Source organism: Antrostomus carolinensis, unplaced genomic scaffold (genome assembly GCF_000700745.2).
Source record: "Antrostomus carolinensis isolate BGI_N321 unplaced genomic scaffold, ASM70074v2 scaffold29933, whole genome shotgun sequence".
NCBI lineage: Eukaryota > Metazoa > Chordata > Aves > Caprimulgiformes > Caprimulgidae > Antrostomus > Antrostomus carolinensis.
The window spans coordinates 26,534-39,649 of record NW_010304942.1 but is presented as its reverse complement, the minus strand read 5'-3'; the positions used below and the strand labels follow the sequence as shown (position 1 = coordinate 39,649).

At 38.0% G+C, this 13,116-nt stretch overlaps 1 protein-coding gene across 1 annotated transcript in view; it reads right to left on the bottom strand.

The window, feature by feature from the left end:
- Positions 1–13,116, bottom strand: part of UGGT1 (UDP-glucose glycoprotein glucosyltransferase 1) — a 42,082-nt gene that overhangs the window by 4,934 nt on the left and 24,032 nt on the right. Inside the window, exons 23-34 of the mRNA XM_010164647.1 lie at positions 12,697–12,828; positions 11,608–11,738; positions 9,109–9,204; positions 8,567–8,669; positions 8,021–8,100; positions 7,336–7,525; positions 5,325–5,483; positions 3,483–3,568; positions 3,058–3,142; positions 1,984–2,072; positions 1,437–1,541; positions 725–809 (exon numbers count right to left, since the gene is read on the bottom strand). Of these exons, the coding sequence (XP_010162949.1) occupies positions 725–809; positions 1,437–1,541; positions 1,984–2,072; positions 3,058–3,142; positions 3,483–3,568; positions 5,325–5,483; positions 7,336–7,525; positions 8,021–8,100; positions 8,567–8,669; positions 9,109–9,204; positions 11,608–11,738; positions 12,697–12,828 (1,341 nt within the window). The remainder of the gene's footprint in view (positions 1–724; positions 810–1,436; positions 1,542–1,983; positions 2,073–3,057; positions 3,143–3,482; positions 3,569–5,324; positions 5,484–7,335; positions 7,526–8,020; positions 8,101–8,566; positions 8,670–9,108; positions 9,205–11,607; positions 11,739–12,696; positions 12,829–13,116) is intronic.

Here is a 13,116-nt window from a genome sequence, read left to right as displayed (position 1 = left end):
ACTGGGGACACTGCCAATTATTTCCCCTTAAGTTCAGCCTGAAGAGGTAAGATTCTCTAAGAAATGGTACTTCCTAATACTACATGTTAAAAGTTGCAAATTCCTGAACATTTTGACAGCCATTTACCTCTGAGTTCTGTTTTGAATCCTGCTGTGTGTTTTATGATGTAGCACACATTTATGATGTTTCACACATAACCAATAAGTATTTCCAGGTACTCTCAGTTAGGGCCTGTGGCGCTCTTTCCCAGGTACTGCCCAGGTACTCCAGTCAGTCTGAAACATGGTTTTAGCATCCCCTCTTACGAAGCTCTATCCATACCTAGTTGTAGGCATTGCTTCTCTGGTAGTTTTTTTTCCTATAATCTTTCAACTGATATGTATTAGATGTGAGTTTATAGCCCTGAATTTCATCTTAAAATCTATACTTTTATCATGTGAGTCACCAAGAAACCCCTTCAGATTCTTTCAAGTATGATTTTCCTAATGCTGTTGTCTTAAATATTTACCTTCAGCATAAGTCCACTGCCAACCTGTCTGCTATTTCTCAAAGCTTCCTAGGCAGAACCACCAGCTTATACAACTTGATGCTTTGTCAAAATAGAAGGTATACAGACAGGTAACTTTACATACATTTACGCAATAGCACAGTGCCCAAGTTGCAACTTTTTTTTTATTTTAAAACTTTCCCCATGATAGAATAAAATTCTTATTTGTAACAAACCTTGAATGTAGGTGATAAGTAGTTCTTCAGAAACCAAAACTTTAAAGGAGTCTTAGTATGTTTCAGCACAGACAACATCATTATGCTACAAAAGAAAAAAGATAAAGAATTTACAGGGACAACTGCCACCCACTAGAGATCAGCAGCATAACAGATTGCAGATTGCTGGTTTACATTATTAGACTAACTGCAGCTATGTGTCAGGTAACTGATCTTCACGCATGAAGAAAAAGCAGGTAGCTTCAGACGATTGCAAATTGCTTGATTTTATCTAGAAAATTACTAAACTCAAAAAAAATCTATGTACTTTAACTAGTCAAGAGAATATACAGCCTGTTAGCTTTTACAGTCCTTTGAGAAGTTCAGATTCTTCTCCAAAGCAACTATGACTTGTTCTGTAACTTCTTAACAACAGATTTGTATTTGGTTATTTTGTAGTGAGAAAGTCCTAGGATGGCAATATACAATCTATTAAACTAAGTCTTATTTTGAATGTATGGATATTATGCAGACAGAGGGTCCTGTAATACAGTAGATGCAAAATCTAGAAGATATTGAAATTTTTTCAATTTATATATTTATATTATTTATAATGTTTGTATAATATTGAAAAATTTTATATATATATTCTTGCAAACTGTAATAATTTTCTTTGTGGAAAGCAGGGCACATCTACCATTTGAGACCCCCAGATCATAAATTCTGAACTAACCGTAGGAATCTTTCATATAGGTGTCCTGAAGCCACAGAGAATATATTTAGTACATCATCTTTATCCTGTTTCACATCTTCATTCTTTTGTCCTCCTGTGAATCCCCTGAAAGGACATATAGAGGACAAGCTAGTAAGGCCCAGCTATATAGGAAAGTGCAACAGATTATAAATTGCTACAGTGTTGGTTTAATAGAGTACAACTGTGGGGTTTGGTGTCGTCCCCCACGCTGGTCTGGGTATCCTCCACAAGGCAGAGTGCTGCAGACACAGGAGACCCTATAGCTTATATGTGAACTCCTGTTGAACTGAAAGATTGCTGGCTGAGATGCAGCTCCGGGAAATAAGCAATGTTTTCTGGCTCCCAAGTAGCACTGGGGGAAAAGGAAGGTAAGCAGGTGCAAAGCAGCAGCTCAGTTCTCTAGAAACAAAGGGTTCCTATGAATGATATGGAGTTAACAAGACCTAAATTCAAGGAGTCTTAACTGTATCATGAAATAGTTTTCCAGTTTCAAGAGACTTGCAGGTTATTACTGAATTAGTTTTACCATTTGAGAGATTCCCAAAATCCAGATTCATTCTCACTGGTACCATCACTTAGTAGATCTTCATTCATCATATCTAGTTTTTTCTGAACCTGTAAAGCATAACATTGCTTTAGTGAGAGGAGCAGCATACTGGGCAAACAGCTTTGGAGTGTTATTTTGACACTGGCTCTGTTTGTATCCACTTCAGGTAGCCTAAACTGCCTGGAGAAGCAGCTCAGTAGTGACTACACATTTTCAGAACATGTTCCAAAGCTGTTTTCAGGCAACAAAGGCATGTTAGTCTGGATGGTTAAAATGCTTTGCTAAGAGGTGTTTGCTAAGAGTGACCATCCTTGATGATGGGGACTAGCAAAGAAAAACCCTTAAACCACCAACCCCCCCACAAAACCCAACACAACATCTCAACGCCACTTTCTGTTTCTAAGAGATATTATTGGCTAAAGCAGACTCCAGAGCAGATACACAGACAAAGCACCAAAATCAGGAGAATGTCCCAGGATTAACTGTAGCCCAAGTAAATCCTGTGAGGAGGTGTGAACCAGATGTGTGATAACCATCATTTATCTATCAGTTATCCTCAAACTTTTCAGCTGTACCATTATCTGACAGGCAACCCTACGAGACAGTAGATAACTAATTTTTTAATGTACTCTCACCTACTCTCTATCAGATTGATAGAAAATTTATTACCAGATGAGTCAAATTTGTCTCTAACAGATAAAATATTGACTCAATGAATACACTAAATGTTTATTACTAGACATATAAAGGACATACAATACTGATTGGTTTTTTTCCTTAAGTCATAAGCACTACTGAGTCAGTAAAAGGTGAGCATAATTGTTTCTCATGGGCATACAAAAGGAAAAGCAGTTACATGGCATTCTCTTCTGGGTGAAAAAAGCAAAAACAAATCTACAGAGAATTCTCTCCACTGTAGATACTGTGATCTGACCTTTGCAAACTGCCTCAAATGTATCCTTGTAGGAAGGGATGATCAGGAGGCCTTAAAGTTTCTTCCCCACTGCTGGTCAAACAGTGTTTTTTAAGAGCAACTCCAGTTCTTAAACTCACCTTCACTTTAATAATTTTGCTCTTGAAGTTGTTGAGAACAACAATAACTTCACTAGCTTCAGGTGGAGAGTCTGTGCCATCATGGCTGAAAATAAAGTAAAATACTGACCTTTACTACAAAGCACAAATAGGTTCTTTATTTCTTCTGCACATTTTTCTACATGCTATTAAGCCTTAGCACTGTAAAACAGGTTTGAGACACGTGACAAAGTAACAAATGGATGTATTTGAATGCACACTTACTGGGCTTTTAAAATGAATTAATTTATTTCGTCTTACATAACTTCTGTTCAGTACGAAATGTAATTTGCTGTTCAGCTCACTACAGTTTGGCAGGGGAACTGTTAGATTCATATATTACAATGTCTACCTACTTCAGAAGTTTCATATGAAAAACTACTAAAGTATTTCTTATGCTGCCCTACCTGTAGATTCTGTAGATATCCTCAGATCTGCCCTTTCTGAGTCTTAGAGTCCATGCACCAGGATTGGCTTTTAACTGGAAGTAACCCTGTAAAGCAAGAATATTTGTCAGTTTTCAGAAAGTGCAAATGTAGAAAAACGAGTTTTTAAGTCATGTATTTTGACCCACTGTTTTATATCTGAAATCAGTTATTTGTAAGCCAGCTGATTAACATAACCATAAGGCTTTAAAAAAAATTCCAGATTTCCCTTCAAAATCATTGGGGTTTTTTTTCTCCAGAAGAGAGATGAGTATGAAAAGGTCTAGCATTATTTGTTAGATGACAGAAAGACTTCAGGGTGTCCTGATGGGAACAGTGTAATCCCAACGGGTTTTTTGCAAAGGCTTGCCTTCATGTCCTTCATGAGTGGATTTCAAAACACTAGCTGGTGTGTTTTGGACACAACAGGTCTGCCTACAAAGCAAAATTTACATCAATTTTGAAGCTCTACAGACTGGGACTTCAGATACAGCAGGAAATAGTAACATAGTTATGATTTAAAACAGTTACTAATTCAAATATTGTATGAAAGTCTTGAAGTTTCAGGTTCCAGATCAGAATGTTTTCTTCTGTGATTTAGATTATTACACCTATAGAAGATAAAGGCATTTGTAGTGATGCTTCAGTGTTCTGTCCAGTTCTGTCCAGTGACCCCAAATGCATGCAATTCCATATGCTTTAAAAAAAAATAAACAAATAAATAAAAAGAGCACAGAGCATGTTCCTGATCTCTTCCAACCCCTTTACAGTACAGACACTGAGCCGAGATTGAGGATTCCCAGATACAGCGTTGTATACTGTGGTACATACACTTTGGCTTAACTAATTAGAAAGAAAGACACCTCCAAGCCATTAAGCTTTACTCCCTAACACACACTCACAATGTGATCACACATAAAATAAGGGTCGCCTTCCTTTCTACAATAAGAAATATTACATCATTATAGGATATACTTTGGCTAAGGAAAGGTGCAGAGAAATAGAAAATAAGTATAAGAATTTTAAAATAAATATTTAGCATCAGTGAACGTTTTTTTTCCTTGCTTTTTCTTTAATACATTTAAAGATTCCAAAATCCACAGGACGCAATTTATTCCAGTTTTTCACTAACATTACATATCAAGAAACTATTCCGGTGGCTAACTTCCCTTGTCAGAGCTTCAGTCCACTACCCTCCTCATCACCCAGCGTGGACACTGAAAACAGATTCATCCCTTATGCAGCAACTTTATAATGGCAGCCACAGGGAACAATCATATGCTTTGATTTCTGTCACCTTTTCTCAACTGCCAATTCCCATTCTCAAAAGCAATTCCCATTCTTTCACTCTTCCTTTGTTCTCTAGAATGTTGATTATTTCTGCTGATTCTCTGCATTTGTTCCATAGGTCTCCTAAAGAAATGGGTCCCAAAACAAGACAATGGTCCACCTGAGGCTTACAGTGCCAGAGTGGATGGTCTAAGGATTACCCTGCCTAGAAAAACAGAACTCTCTGACCTTCCCTGGAAAGAGGTTGCTTAACAATACTGGCATCATTTTAAGATATTCCAGAAGACCCTTCTCAGCAAGCTGACAGGAAAGGAGTACATCTTGAAAAAGGTAAGAGACAAATAAGTACACTGCAAGGTTTTAGACAGCAACATTAGAAATGGTGTGGTTCCGATATATCTGCAAGCAACTGTGTAGTGTAGGTAACACCACATATCCATAGCCCACATACAAGAAAATACTCAATGGTGTATGCAAGTGATTGAGCTGACTGGAGGACCAGTTATTTGTTGCCAATTTCAATCAAATGCTTACCAAGTTGGCCATAACAATGGTATCAACGATGACAGGACTAGTTGAAGTTCCCAGTGTAAACTGGAGTCCCCGAGGTGGCTGTCCAGTAGTAATATCATAGCAGTGTCCTTCCAGAAGCAGATACTCCAATTCATATTCTGCAGCTACAACATTATCCACCTGTAAGGAAAAGATACTGCTGAATTCAGCACTAGCTGTACAATGCAAATTTTTAGTAATTCAGTTACTCTCTAAAATAGCCGTAGTGATTAAATAACACTTTATTTTACCAGAGTAATTTTATTAAACAAATACCTAGAAAGCCTCAAACAGCTCAGTACCTTTGAGTGACAAACTTCACACACACATTGTTAAGTGTCCCTGACCAAAAAGATTTGAATCTCAACTGGTAAAATGTTAGGATAAGAAAAAGGAAGGACTGTTCTATTTTACAATTTATTTTTTTTTAATTTACTGGAGAATGTAGTCAAAGAAGTGATTGGGCTGGCATCTCATTAAAAGTATATGATGGGCTCCAGGACTTTGCATGTAAATCTGTTTAAAGCTAGTCTCATCTAGTATTTATCACCTAAAATAAAAATTTTGTTTTGCTCTGTATTACTGTTACAGTGTGGTAGGGTACTCTCAGAAAGTCCAAGACCTTTTTTCTAGACCAAACAGAAGGAAAAGGAAGGAAAGAACCAACCTTGGGTCCCTACCAGGCTAAATTTAGATGTAGCCTGAGGACGCTACATAAGCCAAATATTAGTCTAATCTCAAAGCATCTTCTCTCATTGCACGTCCAAAATGACAGTTTAATTGCTGTAGCACCAACAGGCTGCATGTTAGAAATTAGAAATTGTGCACCTGCAGAAGTAAAGCTATTACTTATTTGGAGTAATTAAATTAAAAGTAAAAGCTATTAGAAGTAAAAGCTATTACTTATTTGGAGGCTCAGGACGGTACTTCAAATGCCTGAAGCATTTAATCCTCCTCCCTCTCAGGCTTTCAGTTCATCTAAGGGGGGGTGTGGGCACTGGAGGCTTGAAGTGTGTAGTAGGATTTGGTGGTTCATTCATGGCTTTACTGTTAGGTTAAGAGATCACAGAATGTTAGGGATTGGAAGGGACCTCGAAAGATCATCTAACAGCAAGAGGTTAATAATTAGCATCGAATTAGCCATTCCATTAAAGATTAATGAGAATCATCAACTTATATATACAGCTATTCTTCTTTCATTTCTAATGTTCTTTTTCTACTAAGCTCAAGCTCCTTGGATTTTCCTTTCCTCCTTACTTTATCCCTGCATATGTGGGGCAGCACTGCCCAGATCAGTATTCTAATAGCCTAACTCAAGGCCTGTTCTACCAGCAGTCAGCTCCCAAACCTGCTGCAATTAAGTGGATTTCTGCTGCACTGGTTTTACTGTTTTATTGATATTACATATCCTTTTGTGGGCCACAAGAGTGTTTGCCAGTAACAAAAGCTGTGAAAATGAACTGGCTCGGTGGCTTCTGAGAGCAAGGGAAAGTAAGTAGAATTTACTGACTGGAACAGAACTCAGATCTTACTTGAAAATTTCTAAACAGGTTTAAAAAATATCAATCTTATTTTCAATTGTGACATTAGCTGTAGGGAGCTCTAATCTGAAAGAATTTTTTAAGTAATAAGTTGAAGAAGTTATTTAATGACCAAAGAGTTCATTTGTTTCTAGCTCAGGACGCTCTGAAATGTTACATATACACACTCAAAGCATCCGTAGGATCTGCTTCAAGCATACAGTATTTTTCGACCTGTGGTTCAGGCATCTATGAGTAATTGAGAATGGCAGTCCTGCTATCAGTGGGCTTCAGTGTACCCGCATCCCTCCTAGAAAACTTCTAAGGGTCTGCAAACATAAAAGGTGTTAATATCCACAGTTCTATGTTTAATAGCATTTTTAAATTCTGCATTTCTTTCCCATTACAAAAACAAGCCCTGGAAAAACCACAGCATTTAAATGCAGTAATAGGAACACACTGATTTCTCTTACCTCCTCTAAGTAAATATTGTCAAGGTCATATGGGGTTCTGACAGATTCCACCATCCAGCTCTCAGGAGTATTGAGGTTCAAAGTGAACAGCGGAGACTGAGGCATATCCAAAAACTTGGCAATTGGTCCAGGAGCAAAGTTGTTATCTGCTGTGAACGAAATTTCTGGCTCCAAAACATAGCGATAAAAGCTGAAATTTCAGAAAGAAAATGTAGAATGTATTTCTGCCAAACTCTGCAAATATTTCACTCTTGTAGAACTTGCTGACAGCATCAGCATTCCCAGACCTCCAGCATCTCTAAGGAGTCTGATACGAAATTTTTATTCCCTCTTGCATATAGGAGGCTTTGTCCAAAGCAACATTGGTTGTGTTGACCTTAGGACAGGTCAGAATTTTCATCTTGAAGGACCAACCAGAATGTGCAAGACTCAACCGTTAAGATTAATAAATCATTTAACCTTTTTATATATATATATATATATAAAGGATAGCATATATATATATATATATGCTATCCACAAATTCCCAGATTCTCCATGGGAAGTCATGCTATTATATAATATAATGAGCTCAGAGCAGTTATTGAGACTTCCTGTAGGACATCTGACCATGTTTCTGTGCTTGCACATTTCAACAGGTTTTTCTTTCTCTCTCTCTTTTTAACCCTGGCACAGTACTGCTTACCTTTTCAGTGGCATGTCAGAAAGCTTGGACTGGCAGTTCATAAACACTCTTAGGTTCATATTTATCAATTGGTTCAAAACCTAAAATGAGAAGAAAAAGACATCCCTTAAAATGCTAACTAGGAAAACTGACGACTGGTTTTATACAAGACCTCAAAGAGGCATGTTACCTGCTCATTCTCAGTCTTCCCTTATCATAATTTGCTTTAGCACACCCACCTTTTCATTGGTGGTTTTAAGAACAGTAACCTACTCCCTCACATTGCAGGCATTCCTTTTGGGATGCAGAGACTTTCTTCCTCAAGAACAGAGTCATTGCAAATTAGACCATTAAAATGGCGAAACAAAAAGCTATCTAGACAATACCTAAGTGTGATCTTGTTAGTGCGTACTATAGTGTAATTAATTTTTCCACTAATAAATGTATTGTGTAACTCAGGCCATTGGTCACCACCCAGTCAGAGAGGAAGACTGACATTCCAAAATTACAGAACAGAGACAACCTTTTAAAATTGCCACAAAACGCATTACAACATTGCATGCATACCAGGAGTAAGGGAGCAAGTCTTTGAGCATCTCTGGTCACAGGATCAACAATAGCCACAACATCAAAGTATGTCTCCCCCTCTTTTGGTCTCAGTTTAACTGCACTAAACAGAAGAAAAAACAATTTTAAAGTATCAAATGTATGGATAAACATAGGAAAAACACTGTCCATCTCAGTCTAAGGTCGAATTACTTCCTCAATGCTATGCACCTTCTGAAACTAGATAGAAGAAAAAAAAATATATATATATACATGTATAGAGATAGGTAGACAGACAAAATTAATTTCTGGAATCTCACTGTGTCCTGAAAACTGTTGGGGACTTCCTATTGCTTCCTTGGGTTTTGTTTGATTGTTTTGGTTTTTTGGTTTGTTTTTTTGTTGTTGGTGGTGGTGGTGGGTTTTTTGGGTTTGGTTTTGGTTTGGGTTTTTGGGTTTTTTTGGTTTTTTTTTTTTGGTTAAGTAAAATGCAACTTAAAACCAGGGAAACATTAACAGACAAGGAAAAGCATATTGCTCAGCAGATCACAGCCATCCTATACCTGTATCGTTCTTCAAAAAAGTGATATTCAATCCTTGCTTCTCCTTTTGGTTGAGCAGAAAGAAGAGCATCCACTTTCATTACCAAGTCACTTGCACTGAAAAGAAAAAAGGCGGGGGCGGGGGGAACAGTTTACAGATACTCAGAAAATATGTGTACTTATCACGTCTGCCACTTAGCAGCAAAAGAGAAGACAGACTGAATTCAGATACGCAAACTAACACTCTTACTACCTCTCTACACAAGCTCTCAAGAATATTTAAGGGTTAATCTGCCATTCATTTTAAACAGGTTGCAGCCTTATAACTGAAGGTACTAAAGCATTTAACTCTGTAACAAGTACAGAACAGCTGGTATTTTAGGAGTCAACCATGCTACAGGCACTGCATTCCTGAACTTCACCAAGCTCTTAGACCTGTAAGCGATTCAGATCAAAGCCTTGTTTCACAGTGTTCTTCCCATTTTACACTGCAACTCTAAGAACTAAGAAGCAATCCTGTATGTGGAGAAACTTTTGAGAGAGAGCAACCCTATAATTAAAAGATAATTACTTTTGATAACTACTTCCTTTTTATTCCCATAAATTTCCAGTCTAGTATTTTAAGAATATATTCAATCTTGAAAATGTAAAACCTCCTGAAGTGCAGTGCAAATTGATTTGTACATCAGAGCTTTGCCAAGAAGCAATACTGTAACTTAAAGGTCTGTCAGCTTTTCCTGAATTAAGTAAGTCTTACAGATTTATAGTGACAGCTGTTTACATTGTTCATACCAAAACCACAAGCCTGGTGAAGTCTGCCAAGTTGTACAGTGTTTTCTAATGCAGCAGATCAGTTTCAAAAACTTTTGAAAACTTTGGCAGCATTCAAACCAAGAAACCACTGCTCTGTCCAAAACTAGCCTGTGTTACCACCATGCCCCCTTCCTCTACACAATCATGCTGATTTCTCTTTTGATTCCAAACACAGCAATGGATGCAGAAGTGTTTGGAATGTTTAAACCTGTCCTTCTAAGATTGAGAATCACACAAGATTTCTGCACAAAAGACCTCATGCTTAACTTGCTTGACCAGCCTTTTAACAGTCAAACAGCATCATGGAAAAATGTAATGCTAAATATGAGAGAAACTGTCATGTTAGCTATGAGCTTCAACACACAAAGGCACACCTACAGATTTCAGTTTTGAAGACACTGGCTTCAAGTTCTTTTGAACTTGAAGATTACTTTCTTTTGATTATCTCACCTCTATGCTTTTTGCAGTCATTATCTAGAACTATGATCTTTATTTTCTTACCTCCACCTCTTTTCCTATTGTTTCTCTTTAAAATTTAAAAGCAGTTTACATGGTTCTGCAGTACTGACAGTCAAATATATTACTGAAATATTTTTTACATTGTCAGGCCAAGCAGCACTCAGCTGAATTACAAAGAGATTCAGAAACATACTCCAGTGCTTTATTTTCTTCCCCTCTTTCGGCTTTCAAATCAGTATCATAGTAATCCTAAGTTTAAGTTATGACACCCTGACAGATTTGAGGTAAGTGGTTTAAAACAGTGTGTCAGTTAAGATTTAGCTGGGGGAAGACCCACAAGAAGTCTGAAGGCCTTAACATTAATGAACAGTTAGGCTTCTGTTCCATTTAGGGGAGCAGAAAGGTAATCCAGTGCAAAAAGCATTTTCAAGAATAAATGATGTGCAGTAATTTATACCACTTCCTAACACATCCCACAGCAGCAAACAACTTTTCTCTGCATACAGACATCTTCTCTGTTGGTAAAGCTGTCACCAACCAGAGACAACTAAACCTTGCATGAAATAGCTGAACACAGCAAAGAATTTAACCAGCCCCTGTAGAAGGCATCGCCACCCTCATTCTTTACTTTTTTTTAAGTCCACCTGTATCCTGCCCCCACGAATCCAAGAAGCCACTTCCTGAACTCCTCAGATAACACAGCAAGCTGTTGCCACCCATGCTGCCCTGATCCGGGGACTATCTCAGTGAGTACCAATAGATCTGTTGCATATTCACTTGAACAGTTCTATAGTAAATTCCTACAGACTTGGGCACTTCCCTAGTTTCTTGTCGCTTGGCAGCGAGGCTCCAGCCAACACAACTCCTCCAACTTCGTTATGAGGTAACAGACCAGGCATGGCAGGTTGCTACTAGATATAGATAACTAATCAGTGACAATGAACTCTTGCCAGTACTCTCAGAACTGCTTCCTGAATCTGGGGGATACAGTTACAGCTCCATACCTCCAGGAGACTGTAAACTACAAAAAAAAAATCACTAAAGCACTTTAAACCAAATAAAGATAATGTACATCTTTTTCCTTTCTCACTTGTTCCTCTGAACAGCTGAGCCTGGACCATACAAACATATGCATGTTTGTTTACAGCACCTATCCAGACTGTACTTAATAAAGCTTTCTCCAGGCTGCAGAAAGTCACATTATCAGAGTACCACCACTTCTTTATAAGCCTCTTCAGATTTACTTACAGATCTTCCTCAAATCCCAGCTGCTGAATCTGAGATTTGATTTTCTGTCCTGATGTCTTTAGTATGATATTCTCAAGGAGATGAAAGTCATCCTGATTGAACATCTCGCCATCCTCTAATGGGCCAATAATCTACAAAAAAGCAAGATCAGCATTATTAGGTAAAGGCTACACTGAAACAAAATTCAAGGATGTATTAAATACTCCAGCCCAGTTTCAGGTGGTATCAACTGTTTAGGCTGATACTAATGTCAATGGCAGCAGAGTTTAACAGGTAAGTCTAGCTATTTAGAGCCAAGAGTCCCAGACTAGAGCATAAAAACACATGCTTAAAATTTTCACTGAGTGTTTGGTTTGCAAAAGTTGGGCATATTAAATTATACATTCAATACTGTGTCTTGAAAGGGCAAAAGAATACCAGGCCAGTTCCAGCAGTCCAGCAAAACTCTATCAAATCTCACTCCTCCAGCCTTCAGAAGTCTAAAAGCTACCTAGACAGTTCTTGCTATTTTGCTAATGAGAGAAACGGAATACCGCAACTCATTGCCTGAAATTTTTAAGCCATTCAAGTATACAGTAACCACTGGAACTTGCCGGTTTTTTTCTTAACTAGCAAGCAGATGAAAAAAGAAAAGTGACTGCTGTACACAGCTGGGTTTCATTATTTGCAGTGAGACACTCTTGTAATATCATTTGCCTAATCTAGGTGGTTATCATAACAAGAGCTGCTGGAAGAGACCAGGGCACCTTGATGAGGGACAGATACAGCAGCATTTTGCCCAATGAACTGAAGCAGCACAGTCTTTCAAATTTATCATCCCTTTCCGCCCCTGGACTCAATTCACTGCCAACATGAAAGCAAATCTTGTTATTGAGAGAACTGAATTTGTACAAAACACCAATAACTAACTGCACACAGTACAAAGAAAAGGTCACTGCAGGTCTGAATAAATCAAACTGGAAGCGGCCCTAAGGCTGCTGAGACAAAGAAGGCCGAGACTCTGTGTCTGATCCCTAGACACTGCTGCTCAGGGTCTGCTTCCTTCCCACATGTGGAACATCTCTCTTACTGTCTGCTGATTGATCTCACCCTTCCGTTGCTGATCACAGCCCTCTGCCCCTTCTTCAGCTTTAGAACGTCTCTGCAATATATAGCATGGGACAGAATAAAATCAACCTTGGGCGATTCAAAGGCTTCTTTGAAAATATTGATATCCATACCCTGAAAGAAAACACTTGATGTTGAAATGGGAAGAAAAGTAAACCTCTGAACACTTTTTTTAAATGCACCTTTTTTGTTTCCATTCAAGAACATCTTTATATCTTGCTAAAATTTATACTCAGGAATTTATCCTCAAGGTCTTAAACCTAGTTCTTGCCTGTAACTTCAAACATTATCCCAGCTTACAGTGTGAAGGGTCACAGCCCTAGTAATTGTTGCTGCATAAACCAGTTGTTTGATTCTTCTGTTCTTAAATTATTCTTGCCTACCCTTTTTAAACCTTCTTTG